At 49.2% G+C, this 18,166-nt stretch overlaps 1 protein-coding gene across 1 annotated transcript in view; it reads right to left on the reverse strand.

Moving 5' to 3' along the window:
- Positions 1–18,073, reverse strand: part of GNA13 (G protein subunit alpha 13) — a 30,746-nt gene extending 12,673 nt beyond the window's left edge. Inside the window, exons 1-2 of the mRNA XM_070480111.1 lie at positions 17,593–18,073; positions 15,140–15,366 (exon numbers count right to left, since the gene is read on the reverse strand). Of these exons, the coding sequence (XP_070336212.1) occupies positions 15,140–15,366; positions 17,593–17,875 (510 nt within the window). The 5' untranslated portion in view covers positions 17,876–18,073. The remainder of the gene's footprint in view (positions 1–15,139; positions 15,367–17,592) is intronic.
- Positions 18,074–18,166: the final 93 nt, after the last annotated feature.

Consider the following 18,166-nt stretch of genomic DNA (forward strand, 5'->3'; position numbering starts at 1 on the left):
AAATCACTTTGACAATCAGCATTCCTGGAATTATAAGCAATGTCCAACCACTTAGAACATGTTCTCTGCTGTCAGGTTAAAACAGTGGGCCTCCATTTCATGCAAACATGCAGCAGACAGATATTTCTAAAATAAAACATAGTTCTAGCAACATCTTTCAGACAAAAATGCAAGTGTTTTTTTTTTTTTTAAAAAAAAGCATCCATACTTGGAAATCCACTCAGCTATGCAAGAACTGGTGAGGATAAAGCTGCAATGTAAAGGCCACGCCCAGAGGCAAACATGGAGAAGATCCCATAGAACTCTCCCAGGTCTCTCACGTTAGGATCACATGCCCGACGGCAGCACCGCCCGTGCAAGGCAGAGACTCTCCCCAGGGTGAGCTGCGCAGCCTCGGTCCAGAGCAGCATGAACGGTGCGCACCCGCCATGGATCCCGGCGACAGTGGACCCCTCCTGTGAGCAACACACTGTCCCCTTCCAGAAGAATCTCTCATCAGTAAACCTGCACTAAAAACACTTGTGTACAACTTTCTATTATGGATTTCTTCAATAAAAAGTCTGTGGAAGTTTGAATTCTCTCTTGTTAACACAAACACCTACAAAATGCCCTTGATTTTGTCCTTTGGCATGCGAAGTCTAAAGTATCATACCATCGAGCCTGTGACAGGGATTTCTGAAGGGGGTGCTCCTTAAAAACAAACAGTCCCTAGGCCTAGCACAGTTCCACCAAATCAAAATTTAACAAGTCCCACAAGAAGTGATCCTGAGGAGCCAATCCCAGCATCAGTTCAGGTCTGCACATACTGACTATTAATTCAAAATTGGATTTCATATCTTTTTTTAAAAAATTGTTTTTATTTATTTATTTGGCTATGCTGGATCTTAAACGCAGCCTCTGGGATCTATTCCCCGACCAGGGACCGACCCAGGCCCCTGCACTGGGAGCACAGTCTTAGCTACTGGGCCACCAGGAAGTCCCTCATGTGAATGTCATCTCTGATATTGATTATACCAAACCAACTAGGGTTCTTTAAAAGCTTTGTAAAAATGCCAAGAACATTAAGAATCTATATTAGAAACTTATTTAGCTTTATCTTATGATTGAAGTAGGTTTCAAGCAACATTTACTTGAGCTGAACTAGGGTGCACAAGAAAAGCGTCAGGCCTTCCTCTGACTATCTGAACTGTGACCTGAAGAGCAGAATCAAGCCTGTGAGCAGAGCTTTCTCTTTTCAAAGCCCGGCCTGGTGACTCAGAGGTGCTTGACTTCCTGTGTTACTGCAGCTCTGGCCTCTTTCCTCTCTGAACCCCCAGAGCCCGTTTTCAGAGGTCCCACACAGCCCACAGCCTTCAGCACTGAGCCCCCGGAGCCTCCCGCGGTTGAGTCAGTGGCGCTGGTCCTGCAGCTGAAAGAGCGCAGATGAGGACGACTGTAGGACTCCTGCTTGGGTCTGGCAACAGGACCTCAGTTTGTTATAAAATTAATTTGTTTCTGCAACAGACACCTGAACTCTGCATGACAGGTAAATAAATCAATGCAAACTGTTTAAGAGCAGTCTTTTCACCAGGTGAACAAGTAAAAATTACACTTTAGAAAGAAAAGAGCTGATAAAATTCAATCAAATGTGAACTGTTAAGTACTGCAGCGGATTTTAGCTTGTTACTAAAATGCTTAAAAATGTCTAGAACTTAACTGCAGGCTGAGTAGGTATGTCTCATAAATGGCGGAAAATTCACTGTGAATAAAAGTCAATTAGAAAAATATAAGTGCTTCTTAATTGAAGCATCCCATTTTCATGTGTGGAGGCCCTTCTAGTTACGAGACTGCTGTTGCTGTTTAGTCGCCAAGTCATGTGTGACTCTTTGCAACCCCACGGGCTGCAGACCACCAGGCTCTCTGTTCATGCAATTTCCCAGGGAAGAATACTGGAGTGGGTTGCCATTTCCTTCTTCAGGGGATCTTCCTGACCCAGGGATTGAACCTTCGTCTCCTGCTTCAGGAGGTGGACTGTCTACCACTGAGCCACCACCGAAGCCCGTTATGAGACCAGCACTACGTAACAGTTTTTTAAGAGTAAACATGGTAGTGCAAGAAATGCTAAAATTCAAAGAAAATCTGTATCATCGTGATAATTAAGCAGTGAGAGGTTTTCCTCTGAGATCTAAGCATACACGTGATTCTGGAAACGATGACATGGCACGAGTTAACATCCAGCTTTTCTTTACGCTGAGGAGCCGCCACCAGGCAAGCACCGTGAACAGCGCACACGTCCAGAAGGGCAGTCAACTACAAAACAGAGGTCTGCCGAGTCCACGGCGCAGTGGCTCGCACGACTGCCATGCATTTTAAGCCCTTCTATCTGCAAGTCTAGAGTATTTCAGAGAGGAAACACAACCGAGAGGTAAGAGAAAATCACAACTCTTTCTACTCCTTAAACTGACCACAGCTGTGAGCTGACCTGGCGGGTGGTGGTGCCCGACTGGCATCGGAAGGTTTTCTTGTATTCCCACAATGTGCCTTCACTTTTCATCCGTCTTAACAATCCTCAAACTGAGCCAGGTAGGAGGCTTCACCATACCTATGCTTAAAGAACATCTATTCAATAGGAAATTTATTAACTTGCTTTTAAAAGTGACCTAGAAGGGTTTTTTTTTTTTTAAATCAGTAGTTCATATTTGTATACACTGGTAATTTCAGCCCTGCAAATATCCTGGTGAGGCCACATCTAAATAGACTTTAGAAGAGACTTTAAATAGTCTATGAATAGACTCTGTGTAATATAAGCCCTTCCATCTGGCATTTACTTATATATAAGGTTTACAGCAAGAATCAAATGCCAGATATAAACAAGGAACAAAATGGAAATGTTTTGAGGTTAAAGCTGGTTAGTGAATTGAGACTTCTCATTCCAATCTAAGGATGTAGCTGGTAATACAGACAGGAGGCAATACTTCTTACTGGATGGGCCCCAGGTCTGTCTCCCCCTTAGTTTTTATTTCAAAGAAAGACGAGGTGATGAGGCTAGCGAGCTCCTCATGCCAGCAGGCGTGATGAGCGCCTGTGCCCGGCTCCCGCCCCCTGCAGCTCAATCTGCTTTCCTTCACCTGCCCTTCCAGATGTGCTCCTTCTGCCTGGTCTCCACAAAGAACCCATTTTACTGCTCCTTATCTTCGAGATGACCGACCTTTTTTAAAAATGACTTTATTCATTTTTTTCTGGAGAAAACATCGCAGGCACTGAAGTGACACACAGCACATGTTTTCACCTTTACCACTGAAGGATCTTCCAAAGTACTACCACTCACACCTGTTGTGTGGTTCACAGGGAGAAAGACAGTGTTTACTTACATTCAAAGAAATGTAAGGACTCTCCCCTTGCTCAGTGGATAGGTCTAAATTAAGTGGAGTCCAGCTGAATGTGCTTGCAAATATCTCACTAGCATCTTCCATGTGCACCACTCAAAACTCCCAAAAGAGCCAAAATCAGTCAGTCACATCATAAAGCACCCAAACCATTTTTGAAAGCATTTTTTTCAAATTAAACACCTCTCCAGACTAAGCTAGGTTATAACAGCCTAAGCAGAATTTTGGAAAGAATACTTCTAATTTAAACAGCTTCAGATTTCTCTTGCATATAAGTTAGAAAAACAAAGTGGTGCACAATATTAATAATAAGAGACTTCTGGAAAGAAGTCAGCACTTTAGTTTATAAACTGCCATGTTCTTGCCACTGCTCACAAATACAATCTTTTAATATCAGGTTTTCTAATTAGACTTATCACCGAAATGACTTAAAGCTAATGATCTTAGTTTTCTAACAGTATTCCTGCAGTCTCACCAAATTCCAATTTACATATAACACAAAATGTCGACACAGTTTAATAATTCTACTACAGATGTAACCAAAAAATGAAGGACTTTATTAAAATGCTTCATCCTGGAGACAGAAAATGCGAGTTTGGCTGTATGTTTACTAAGTACTCACAAATGCACGTCTTACACTTATACGGTGTTCAGTTTTGTTATCTTACAGTATCAATTGGGGCTTCCCCGGTGGCTCAGAGGGTAAAGCGTCTGCCTGCAATGCGGGAGACCTGGGTTCGATCCCTGGGACGGGAAGATCCCCTGGAGAAGGGAATGGCAACCCACTCCAGTGTTCTTGCCTGGAGAATCCCATGGACAGAGGAGCCTGGTAGGTACTGTCCATCGGATTGCAAAGAGTCACACACGACTGAGCAACTTCACTTCTAAAGTATCAATTAATTACAGCCCCTTCTTTAAAATGCAGGCTTCAGAGTGGCAGACAGTGTTTCTTTATAAAACCTTCCTCCCTGAAAACGCAAACACACACTCTCAGTGTGTGGCGGGAGGCGGCACTGAGAGCCGGGCAAGCTCTGAGGCCACGGGCCGCGCTCTCACCGGTCAGCGTCACGACAGGATGGCCCGTCACCACCACCACCTCATGGAACACTCACGTGTGGGTGCCGGGAAAACTGTCCCTGCAAGTCGGAAATTCACATCCACTGTCTAGATGAACACTTTACCAGTCCTCTGAGAAAATCACCGCCTTCCAGGAAACGCTAATGGTACAACACTAAATGAAAAGGATATGAAATTCTGTACAGAAACTACAGCAGAGTTTACTGTATCCAAAGACTGGAAGAAAACACAGCAGTGAATCAACAGAGACGGAGGTACAGTGGCCGACCAAGTGATACTCTGCAACGGACAGACGGTTTTAAAATCTACGGTGGAAAAAAAAAAACTGTTTTGGATTCTGGAGCTTATTACAAGTAATTCCCTCAGAAAATAAAATAAAAACAAAAACCAACCATCTTGTGTTCAGATAATAACAACACTTAAAGAGTTCTGAACCCTGAAAAAGTCCTCAAAATTAAGTACTTTTGGGAAAAGAACCAATCATATACGATCCCAACAGCATACAAAGAACTGTTGTGAGTTCAGAAAGAAACGACCTTGACTGCTGAGAAAAACAAAACAGAAAGAATATGCAGTTTTCCAACATAAGACATAACTTCCCAAATCGAGTTTCAATTCCCCTGCTGTCTACACGGACGAGCCCACAGGCGGGAGGCCTCTGTGACCCCGGGGGGCCTGTGCACGGGGCGCCCTGTGGCGCTGCCCCTTGCAGTCCCCACGGCCCAAATACATGCAATAGTCAACATTAATTAACCAAGTCTTTCTACGCCTAAGAGTGCACTGCAGGTGAGAGGAAAACCCGGGTCACTTCGCTCCCAGTTTCCTGTTCAATCCAGCGCCCCATACTCGGGGCAGCAGAGAAGGCGGCCTGAGCACTAAGGAGCCACTCCCAGCTAAAGTCAGTCAGGCCAGGGGGCACGGACGCGGGCAGCTGGCCTGCCTCACACACTGCTGGGTGTGGGCACGGCTCCCAGCACCCACAGTCACTGCTGGGTTAGCTGTGCTCTTAAGGGAGGCAGGGGGGCCCCGCAGTCAGGATTCCACTGTGACCCCACTCACCCAAACTAGCCGTGACCTTACCGTCGAAGGGCCTGCATGTCTGGGTCCTTCCTGAGCTGGCAAACACTCGCTGATTCCGCGCACTCGTGGCAGGGAGGCTACAGATAAGTGCTCTACACCATTCACTGGATCGCCAGCAGCACTGCGGGGGACTGAGCTGCCCTCACTGGACCCAGAGCTCCGTGACGGCAGGCCGGTAGGTGGTTCCCAGCCCCCAGGGCCTGCCCATCCCAGGACACGGCGTGGCAGCTGTTCCACACGCGCCTGATAAGGACGGGGAGCTGACGGGCACCACGCTCTGTCACCGGGTCGTGAGCCACGGTCACAGGTAAGCAGTGCCAGCCTCCAGGACAGCGCACGGGACAGACGGACGCTGGCTGGCTGCTCCTTCCCTGGGTGCCCACCCCCCAGTGAGCCCACCCCCCAGGTCCTGCACACGTGGTCCTCTTCCTGCCTGCTGGGCCCAACTCTTTCCTCACCTTTCCAGCCCTGGGGTCTCAACCTCAACCTCACCTCTTCTGACCACCCTCCTGCTCTCTCATCGCTTTCCTTTTCCTCCAGAGCATTTATCACATGTGTGGCTATTTACTTCTTTGCTTTTTAATGTGGGTTCCTCCGAACAGCATCTAAGATTGATGCGAACAAAGATTACTTTCATTTGGTTCACTAGCCAGTACTCAGCCTGCTAAAAAGTGCCTGACTGGTTGGTGGGTGGCCAGGCCCACGTCCTTGAACAGCTGCTGGAAGCTGGCAGCTGACGTGATCTCTTTAAGGTTTAACTCATCTCCTGAAATGCACTACATAAGGCCTTCTTGGCCTTTCACACTTGCTCTTTGGGTCTCACATTTGAAAAGAATTCAGATTTATCATGATGAAAAATGGATAATCTAAAAGTAATGCCTAAGCCTTCACATCTGCACAGAGTATAAAATAGCTACACATTAAAATATCAAATGGATATACTCATATATATTCCCATAAAAAGAATGAAGTTCTACAGGATGAATTTTTTGTTTTATAAAGCTCCTTTTTCAAAAGAAAGTTAACTTACATTAAGGTCAAATGCGCAAAATACAAGCGGTGGGGACCTTGGCTTCTTACTAGATTGTTAACACCAATCTTAAAATTGATTGCAATATTTGATCATAACATAACAATTTAAAAGTTAAGAAAACAATTAAGTATAATGTTCCCTAACCCTAGCGTAGGGCTGAAATGTACATAATCTATGACAACAATTCAGTGTCCCCATTATTTTTGAAGCTGCAGCTAATGAAGACAGTTTTACTGCAAATGTGACAAATTAGTATCATTTGAAAATGGCAAATCATTTGCAATGCGATATTTTAACTCTACAGGCTAAATCACATTCCTTTTATGAAAATATTTCAATGAGGATATATAGTATTTGCAGCTTTGTAAATACAAAGCATTTGACTATTAAGGCTTAAAAAAAATGAACAGAAAATGAACTGAGAGGCCACCTCACACCTGAAGAGCTCCGTGCCTGCGTGGTGTGGGCATGCGCCTCCTCTCACCCGTGGGGCCCGCCGGGCGGGCACTGCCTGTGAGCCACTCCCCAGACACCGGAGAAGCTGGCGCCACCGCTCACGGTCAGCGCTGCCCCGAGGTTTCCTTCTACTTCACGTCAGTCAATGCGAACCACGACACTCCTCGGCAGGAAGCCTCAACGCACATCACACCTTCAAGTCAGTCAATGCGAACCACTACACTTCTCCACAAGAAGCCTCAATGCACGTCGCACCGATGTCAGAGTGCAGACTCGATACACAGTTTCTATTGAGGCAGTTCATTCCACTTAACAGGAAAATAATCTTGAAAAGATCACTTGGGGATAAAAAGTGGTAACCAGGATACTGAAAGGGAAAGTGAAAGCCTCTCACCCCGACAGGACTCACTCCCCAGCCCCTCTTGCTGAATTTTCTAGAGAAGACAAACATCCCGAAAACAGGCTGAAGCAGCTGCACGGGGGAAAGACCCAGCGACACCCGGCTGTCTGGGGGAGGCAGGGCTGGCCAGGGCTCTGTCTGCAAACTCGAAATTTATTTTTCTCCATTACTCTATTAATGTTTTTAGTTGGTATTTTTTAACAAAATGGTCAGAAGTTCTAAAATCTCTCAGAAAGTAACATGAAACCTTAAAAAATAAATAAATAAAGATTTTGTGTTTCATGAATATAACGAATTTTTCTAGGTTGGAAAAGCCCAAACACCCTCTTTAACATGAATGCTGACAACATCTCTGCCAGGGAATGGTGAAAGGGAAAGTGGGTCCATGTGCGCAGGGGGGATGCTGGAGAAACGCGGGTGGAGAGCCCACACTCTGGCCAGTTCAGACCACACACCTGAAGTGTTCTAGGATCATGTTCTTCAAACAAATAATTCCGGCTATACATCTCATGCAATGCAGGAGACCCAGGTTTGATCCCTGGGTTGGGAAGGTCCCCTGGAGAAGGGAATGGAGTGGGTGCACTCCAATATCCTCGCCTGGGAACCCACGGCTCCAGTCCATCGGGTGTGAAACAGTCAGACACGGCTGAAGCAGCCAAGCACTCACGCATGCAAACATCAAGAACCACATCGAGTTTCCAATCTGAAAATCCAGGGCAGTGACACTGGAAAGGAAATGGAGCGACAGCAGTGGAAACCTCAGCCTCCTGCGGTGCTGCCTCCGTCAGAGACCACGTGGTCTGATGAGAATGAAGCGCTCTCCTGCACTGGTTAGAACGCGGGAGTTTATACTGGAAATCAAGCTCACAGACTCAAATCACAGTTGGCAGTGCTTTATACTCGAGCAAACGACTTACAGTCTGCATGTGGCAGGACTGTCAACAGCTAATGATGGTAACATGATCAGTAGGTATCGGGCACTGGGCCACAGGCTTTATTTACCTGGATGATCTGAGCTCATGGAATCCCTGCAACTCGTAATAGTCTCAGAATCGTCCCTACTTCACAGTGGAAGAAAGAGGAAGTCAGAGAGGCTGGGGGCCTTGCGGGGGCTCACACAGGAGAGGCGGAGCCAGGACGCCTTCGCGGTGCGGCCTTCAAGTCCACTTCACCCCAAGGTACAGCGGGAAACCACATCACACTGTAAAGTCACCACGTTAACGCCCTTCACAGAAATGTTTACAATATGTAAAATAATTCAATAAATTCAGACATAGTTACTTTCTAATTTGTTTGGAAGATACAAAGTAAAGTTCCAAGCAGCAAACCAAGAGTACAAGTCTTACAACTTAGACCAAAACCAAAACCACTGCGAGGAGAGCAGTTCTACTGAAGGACTCCCCGCGGCTACTGAACAGCAGCTGTGGACGGAAAGGTTCACCCACTGCACTGATTTCAAAATCTTTTTTATTCATTTTGCCAAAAGAAGAGAAATTAAATTGGAAAGATCAAGATAAACAACTACCATCACTGAGACTGGCAAATTTAGCAAAGGCCACTAAAGTCCAGTTTCAAAACAAAACTATTTCCTTGATCCCTATCAACTCATGCTAATAATGTGGATGTAACAAAACCTCTTCAACAAGGGCATCTTGTTAAAAAAAAAAAAAATGTTCACAACACAGACTGAAGAATTGTATCACACAGCTAGGAAAAGACCATGGAACAAAAAAATCACTATTAATTTCCAGAAATAGGTACTTTATAATTGGAAGAAAAATTTGCAACTGTAATGTGAATCTGGAATGCTCATAAGCAGAATGCAATCTGTGGCAACTACATGAGAAACGTGGCAAAGGGATTCATAAACATAACAGAATAAAAGTGCCCTGACGTCTTTTAACCCCAACAACAGCTCTGAGCAACTGTGTACAAGATGCGCACCAAGTTCCAAATGTCCCTTTCCTAGAAAACTGTGTGCCTACCTTCCAGATCACTGGCCGTCACTAAACTCCTACTCTTCAGGGTACATTAAAACCATGTTCACTGATGAAACATCAGGTGGGGATCAGCAAAGCTAGCTTTCAAGGCGGAGAACATCCCACAGCCTTTACCATGACGCACGCTGGACGGGATGAACGGCACCTGTTAGTGAGTTTACTGGTACACTTTGGGTGATCACCACCACCGTCGTGACTATCAGGTGCTAAAGTAACAGGAGTGGCACAGGAGGTAGGGGGAGCTCAGAACACAAAGGCAGCCTGCGCCTGTCAGGGCCGTGCCACCCAGCCCTAAGAAACAAGCTGCCAGAAGGTCCCAGGGGGTGCTAACTGGGCGCAGGGTTCCGGGGGGCCGGGACAGCAGGAGCGCGCCCCGAGGCCTGGGTGGCCCCTGGACCGGAGGCGCAGGCCGGGCTCCAGCCCCATGTGTCACCGTGACCACCCCTGTGGCCGGAAGGCACGACCTGCTGCCTCCGAGTCTGCTCGCCTGCGAGAGCAGGGCCAGAGCCCACACCTGTATGCTGGGCCGACAGGACAGGACAGGGCACAGCAGTCGGTCCACCTCTCTGTCAAAGGTGAAGCGGGACCACGCCGCGCACGGGGTCCCGGGGCAGCTCTGCTCTCCCCACAGGCGAGCTCGCGGCCCTTCCGAGTGCGGGCTACCTGCAGGCGGGAGGAGCAGTAAGAGGCACCACACACACAGCGCAGTATCCACTGTCGCTCTTCAGCACCAGAGCTCAGATCCCCCACGGCAAGTCAAGCTTCTACCCAAAGTAAAATGACCGAAACGTGAGCATGCCCACTCGATGCGACACGAGGAGACAGACGCAGGTATGCGTGTACGTGTGTTACACGTAGTGCGTGCCAGTCACTCAGTCGTGTCCGACTCTTTGTGACCCCATGGACTGTAGCCCACCAGGCTCCTCTGTCCATGGAATTCTTCAGACAAGAATACTGGAGTGAGTAGCCATTCCCTTCTCCAGGGGAATTTTCCCGACCCAGGGATCCAATCGGGGTCTCCTGCATGGTGGGCAGATTCTTTACCAGCTGAGCCACCAGGGGTCCCTATGTTTGTCACACACACACAATCTCACAAAGTCACACTAAAACTATAAGCACATGCCAAAACAGCCTCTCTGTTTTCAATGTGAACAGCAGACAGCTCTGGGTTTCCAAGGCTTAGCTAAAATGTAACCATTCTGACATCTGATCAAGTTCACCAAAAAAATAAACACAAATTTTACAGAGACCTAAATTTTAAAATCTCTACAAATTCTAATGTTACATATAATCCTTGTAATACAGACTTAAATATTTCACCCTAAGCCTACCATCAGTAGATTTTTAGCAACTTGAAATCAAAGTCCTTTATTGATTTCATTTCATAAAGAAAATGGACCAGATCCTTCTCCAACTATTTTCTCCTGAAAACAGTTCACAACTGAAACTAGTGATCCTCCCTTTGAAGCAAGCCCTGAGTGGTGCTGCGGAAGAAACGAAGGCCTGTCTCCCCAGGACCTGCATCCATGCCGCAGGGCCGACAAGGAACACCGTCACAGCCCCTGGAAGCTCCTACTTGACTGAGCTCTCCGCACCTCCTCTCAGGCCCGCGCCTGAGGTTCAGCAGCTACTGTCACCCAGACCGCGGGGAGCTCAGTCCTAAGAAAGGCGAGCTCAGCCTGGAGAGGTGAAGCCGTGCCCAGGCACCAGCTGCAGCCCTGGAGCGAGAGAAACCAGGTCAAACTCAAGGCAGTTTCAGCTGCGGGAGCCGCAGAGGCAGGACCGGCCGTCACAGGAAGCCGCGCTCACGCTGACGGCGGCTGCGTGTGCAGAAACCCAGGAGCGCGGCCCAGGCTCGCTCACCCCCGGCGGCGGCGTGTGCAGAGACCCAGGAGCGCGGCCCAGGCTCGCTCACCCCCGGCGGTGGCGTGTGCAGAGACGCAGGAGCGCGGCCCAGGCTCGCTCACCCCCCGGCGGCGACGTGTGCAGACCCAGGAGCGCGGCCCAGGCTCGCTCACCCCCTGCGGCGGCGTGTGCAGACCCAGGAGCACGGCCCAGGCTCGCTCACCCCCGGCGGCGGCGTGTGCAGAGACCCAGGAGCGCGGCCCAGGCTCGCTCACCCCCGCCCTGGGTAAGGGGTCTGTACATCGCGCGTAGGCTCCTGAACAAGTAACGGTGTATCACAGACTCCAGTGACTCGTAGCCGTGCTGTTAGCTCTCACACGCATCTCCAACCTCTGGCTGCCATCCCTGGAGCCATCTCAGCAAATTCCCTAGCTACGGTCACCTTGTTTTTCTAGAGAAGGTATCTCTCCAGCGCAGGGGCAGGCTATGAGGAAGGCACGCCCCAGGCAGGGGTTACAGACATCTAACTGAGACGCTAAGAGACCACCTTTCGGGGGCACTGTCCTCAGTGCGCGAGTTCAGAGGAACGAGAAGAAGACAATGCAAGTTCCAACAACAACATGAACCTTTAGACTTTTCTTTTCCACAGTAAGGCATTTAGCTCACTCACAATGATACTAACCAGAAAAGGAAATGTTTGCCTTTAGGAGCTAGAGAAAGAAAACGTTATGTTTGCACCCGAAGTTATTACTAACAAATGAACAGCCTGCTGAAAACTAAAAGCCTACGCTGTGGGTGATGTCACTACACTGCCCTAGGCCCAAAACTGATTCGAGGGCAGTCATTCCTCTTAAGCAAAAAAGTGGGAAAGAGCTTAGAAATTGCCCCCCCCTTTTTTTTGCATTTAAATTTGCATTAATAAGCTTAATAATCAAGTGGTAGTTGAAAACAAAAAGGCTTATTTTAGTTATTTTAGCTGCTAAATCCTCTCATTTCCCCAATGTTTACTTTTCCTATCCAAGATTCAAGAATATACTACACGGTTAAACATATCAAAAAAGAAAAATCGATTCCATAATACAAGAACTTCCCATCTCCTGGAAAATAAACAAACCAGCACACAGAGAACCCCACGGACAGGGAAGCCTGGCGGGCTGCAGTCCACGGGGTCGCAGAGAGCGGGACACAACTGGCCAACTAACACATCAACAACAGAAACACCCGTATTTCCCAGAAAAAAAAAGGCTGTTTCTCCCTAGAAGAGCATTATAATTCAGATCACCTAACAAGACGAGGAAATGTGTCAGACCCTATGGCAGTGAGAGGGAGCCCAAACAGAAGGCAGCCCAAAGGAGGCCCCGCCTCAGAGGGAGGGCGGCCCAGGCCCAATCACCCCTCACCCTCATGTGGGTCTCCACGGACACTGCACCGACCGGGGCCCTCCCAGGCTCCCCAGGTGAGGAAGGGGTCGTTGCGGAAACTGCTCTGTCCTTCAGATTCCAGTGGAACCCACAGAGAGGGCCCAGGCCTGCAGGGAGCCGCGTCCACCCTGTTCTGTGAAGGGGAGCCCAGATGAACGGGACAGGAGTGAAGGCGTCGGGCAGCGGGCCTGGTGAGGGCAGCCGTGGGTAGAGTCCACAGCGCGCGGGGTCGCGCGCGCGCGAGGTTTGAGCGAGTGCGGGGCGTCACCAGCAAGCCCCTCAGAGTCCAGGCTCACGGAAGTGGTGGCTCTGTGTTCTGGAAGCAGTGGAGATGAGCAGAGCTTCCTGGCAAACCCGGCCAGGTCTGGACAAGGTTACTGGGGTCCAGGGAGGAGACACCAGGCCAGTGGGAAGGAGGGGCGGAGTGGGGGATGCAAGAGACCTCCAGAAAAAATAGGACTTGGGCTTTGTGTATGCAGACAAGAGAAGGAATGAAAGAGGTCGCAGAGGAAAATTTTAAGGAAGCAAAGTGACTTCCCAGTGTCAGCCACATGCCAGGCACCACGGAGCATCCCAAAGTATGAGAGTCATTAATTCCACGTAATAACCCAGTTCCTACCACCTGTGCCAGGTACCATTAACAATGTGGGGCAGACAAGAAGGACCCCTGTCCTCAGGAGCTTAAAGCAGACCTCTCCCCGTTCCTCCTCATCATGAGCTTGCCTCTCCTTGTCCCCGAGGCTGTCTCTGCTCTGAAAGCATCAGCTGGCTCAAGCCAAGAATCTGCAGGTCCTCAGCCTCAGTGGTTTAACAGTCTGTTCTTAATGGCAAATAAATTCTCAGGAATATCTTCTCAACAATGATGACCACGAGAGTGTAAGATGTGAACGTTCAAAACAAGAAGTGTCAGGGAAGTCCATCTTCACCTAAACGGACCTGCGGAGCTTCCCCACAGAGCCCTGTGCAGGATGGCAGGCTGGTCAGTCCCTGAACCAACTTGCAGAGTGTGCTATTACACACAGACGTTTCCTCCCTGACCTGCAAGGATGAATAACCTCCTGACAAAGCGCAGAGTGAAATGTGGGGTTTGTTGGGAAAATGAATTTAGAAGAAAGGAGAACGATCCACACTTAACAACAGCAGGGAGGCCAGAGGAAGCTGAACAGGGGTGTGTGAAGGACAAAGACTAACCCAAGTCCCAGCGCCGGAGGGAGGCTGCCTGTCAAGCCAGATTCATAATATTCATAGAATGCTTCCAGCTGCTCAACCTTAACAAGGATGCAGGACCGCCTCTGCCACTTACTCATGCATTAAGTTAACAAACAAAACACACAACAAAGGAGAGACCCGACGCAGACGACACACGCAGGCCGTCATCCAGACGAAGCAGAAGCTCAGGGCTCAGCTTTGTCAGCAGCCGTCGTGGACGCTTTTCGAGAACTGGTAGCCAAGGCTGCTGCGAGTCCAGACTGTAGCAGCGAGGACGGCGGGCGGCCTGTCGCAGCGGCCACACCCAGGTGTGCGGGCCGTCTCACACCTGACGTCATCAGACAGGCTTCTGAGCAGCTTTACTTCTAACTGCCACTTCATTTTGATCACATTACAGTAAAACTTACTTTACATCTGAACTCCCTCCAAACTGCATACAGGAGAGATGGCTATCATTCTTGGGATCTTTCTGGTCTTTGGCAAATAAGACCCCCAAATACAATCAACACATTCACAATGCTTTGTAATTTATTTCGATTATTATTTTTTACCTTTAACCTAGATCAGAACCTTATTTTCCACCCTCTCCTCAATGCTGTGTAATAGCTACAAACTTTTACAGTCTTGTGCAAGACAAAGTAGAAATAATAAATGCAAAATAAATTCTAGGTGTTTCCCATGGAAAAGAGAAGTACAAAAAACAACGTATTATTTTAAGAAGGAACATTTTCTAAAATGTGCTTAGAAGCTTTTAAAAAGCATAGCATGCAAATATACAAAAAGCGCAATGACTGTTAAACATTAAGGATTCTAACCTATACTGATGAATTGTGAAATAAATACCTCTAAAGGTTAAAGAGTATACTTGAACAATTAAGTTACTGAACTCTCAATTCAAAAATAAAAGGTCAAAGATTAATTTTGCTGCTATAACTGAAATGCAATTACTTTTAAAAGGAGAAAAAATTAGATGAAAGTGCCTAAGAAACCTCATTATGATCTTACCCTAGAAAAAGAAAAATGAGCAACTAATTACTCAATATAACAGCTTCACCAAACGCACTGGGGGTTTGCCTTATTTTTACCTTGGTTAGTTTATAAAGCTCATCTAGAAAACTATCCATATTTCTGAGGCTAAAATTTTAGATACAAACATCATATTGTGGAAGGCAGTGAAAAGGGTGTGTTACAATCAGATGCTAATAAATGCCGTTAAAAAAAAATCATAACATTAAAAAAAAAAAATCTCTTACCAGTTGAAACTCTCGACGCCGGTCATAGGCATTCTGTATGCCACTGTCTGCCCATAATGCTCTTATAGCAGGAAGGTACTGTAAGAAAACTTGCGTTTCCACGATTCCCTGGGCGGTCAGGGGTGTCCGGGTATCGAATGCCATCAGCTTGTCTCCATTGAGCTGGTTTGAGTTATCCCCCCAAGGAATGTGGAGTTTCTCTCGGGCATCTACCAGCACCCTCATACCTTTGTTTGAAAAAAAAAAAGTGTGATGGGAGTCATTAGATAGTCTCAGAGATTCGATTCTTGTATTCTTTCCTTAAACTTCTTGAGTATTCTAGGCCCAGCACCTCCAAAAAATGGAGACCAACATCAAAACAAATAGAAGTAACTTCTCAGAGTGTAAAAAGAAAAAAAATTAAAACTCACAGTCATTCAGTTACAAAATTAGAACCTTGAAAAGCAAACACAATTAACACCAGTGCTTCTTCTGTAACATTTTAACATGTTCTAATTAATAAAATAATTCCTGGGGAGAAGAGAGTCGCAAGACAACCAAAACCAGCAAACAAAGAAGAAACTCCGCTGCATAACCTGATGTCCAGGCTCTGAAGATCTGAAAACAAGGCTCTGAGTCTATCAGAGAAACTTTTATGAAACGCCAAGAAGAGACTCGGCCCCGTGTTCTCCCGGTCCCTGAGTGCCCTGCCCAGCCCAACCCATGGCTTCCAGGACCACGCTCAGAGCTCAGACACTTCTCCCCTCCCAAGCTTCCCATCCGGGTGAGGCTCAGGGTGGCGTGAGACTTCCCTAAAAGGAGGAAGACCAACTGCAAAAAAGATGTAGAAGCAGAGATTTCAACTCACAGAGATGAATTCAAACCCATTATTTCTAACTCTACACTGTTACCTTTCATCCCTCCTAACACTCACGTGACTATTAGGTCGTTTGTTTAGATAACTGAAAAACCCTTTGGCTGTCAATTTTCTGACCACGTCAACTCAGAAAATGCAGACGGCCAGTGACTTCATCTCACCAACACTCGAGGGAGGTCACAGTTAGGAGCCCGTGTACAAGAGGAACCAGGTGTTAAGCAAGAGCCAGGTGTCTACCTGGCTATCAGTCAACAGCTGGTCTACTCGTTACCAGAGCCCCTCACAAGCAGCTGCATCAGCTACAGGCACCTTCGCTCAAGGACTGACTACGCGGAGTCTTGGGCCTTGAGAGAGACCTTAGATTAATTTTTTACTAAACAAGGAGAAAGAACAAATTCAACCTCTTCTTACAGCTTACCGCAGAAGTCCTAGGGCTGGTTGTGGTCTGTTAGCTCCTGGTGTCCTGCCCCTCCCTCATCGTTAACCCCACAAAGCTCCCCCTCTCCATTCGCCGCACCCCAAGCAGTTTTCCTCCACTCAATCCTCGGAGGGGGAAAAAAAGTGACTCAAAAGAGTAACTTAAGTACTTCCGCAACAAAACCCCCCCTTGAAAATAACGCTGCTTGGAAAGGCTTGACATCTATTACCAACCCCTAGATAAACTGCTACCCAGATACCACAGAGAGCACCCTCAGGCACCTGAAGAACCAGGCTCTGAATCTCAATTCTGCCAAAATGCCTTTTATGAAGTCCAAGACAGCTGGACACTACAAAGAGTGCTAATCATATCTCAAATGACAAAAGTAAAATCCACCCCCATTTGTTTGAAAGCCCAGAACTAAAACTTCTCTGCGTTTTTCACTTGAGAACAAAGATCAACTCTAGTTTTAAAAATATCCACGAACAGCAGCAGAACCTGTGACCCAAGCCGACACTGATTCATTGACTCCGCCTGCACGGTCTCAGGCCCTTGACCCTCTGTACCCACACACAAATCCGTTTAAGCAGTAGACGCTCCCCCCACCGCAGTGAGAAGCAGAAGGAGGGTGCAAGGTGCTCGGGTGAAGACAGGCACACATCCTGCCCGACCGTGACACTGGGGCGAAAAACCACTGATGCTAAAACTTTTTTAGACCGACTGCATGGTGCGCTCTCTCCTGACGGCAGCACAGCAAACAGGACACCCTCGAGCTTCACATCCTTGCCCCCTAAGGGCCAGGAGCCTGTCACCCTTCGGCCTTGACCAGAGTCTCCGGCACAAGGTTCCGGAGCTCCGCGGCTCCGGAGCTGGGAGTAGCCCCGACCCCATGTGACTCGGCCACCCGCCACCTGGGGCGCGAGGCTGGACGGGCAGCGCCCGGGCTGGCTCGTCCCGGGGAGAGGCCAGCCTACACCCCGGGGCGCTTCCCTCCGGCGGGGGGCGAGGCCAGCGGCGGGGTGAGGGGGGCCCCCCCGGCATCCTCTCCCCCGGCCGCGCCCCCTTCCCGCGCGCCCGGCCCGGGGCTCCGAAGGGGAGGGCGGTGCCCAGCGCCGCCGCCCCGGCCCCCCGCCCCCCGACCTCCCCAGTGCCCCCGCTCCCCGGCCCCGGGCCCCCCACCTTTGATCACGTTGCTGTAGATGGTGGGGCGGAACTCCTCGCGCGCGCGCTGATCGAAGTCCTGCCCGTGGATGATGCGCATCTGCTTGAGGAAGGTGGACTTGCCGCTCTCGCCCGCGCCCAGCAGCAGGATCTTCACCAGGCGCTTCACGTAGGTCTTCTCCCGCGACAGGCACTTGTCGATCTCCTTGGACTTGCGCTGCTGCTCGGCCTCGCCGCTCGTCAGCACGCAGCCCGGGAAGCACACGGACAGCACGGACCGCGACGGCAGGAAGTCCGCCATCTTGCCGCCTCGGCGGGGCCCTGCGGCTCCTCCGCCCGCTCGGCGCGAGGCTCCGGCTCCGGCTCGGCGGCTCGAGGGCGGGGGGCGCCGCGGCGGCCCGGGCGCGCCGGCGGAGGGCGGGAGCCGGCGGTCTGACTCGCAGGGCGGGCCGGGCAGGGCGGGCCGGGCGCGCCGCGGAGGGAGGGCGGGAGGGCGGGCCCGGCGGGGCGGCGGCCCCGGGGCGTGCGCGCGCCCGCCGCCTCGCGGGGGCGTGCACGCACGCCGCTCCCGGAGACTCGCGCTCTCTCGCGA

This window comes from Odocoileus virginianus, chromosome 17, assembly GCF_023699985.2.
Source record: "Odocoileus virginianus isolate 20LAN1187 ecotype Illinois chromosome 17, Ovbor_1.2, whole genome shotgun sequence".
NCBI lineage: Eukaryota > Metazoa > Chordata > Mammalia > Artiodactyla > Cervidae > Odocoileus > Odocoileus virginianus.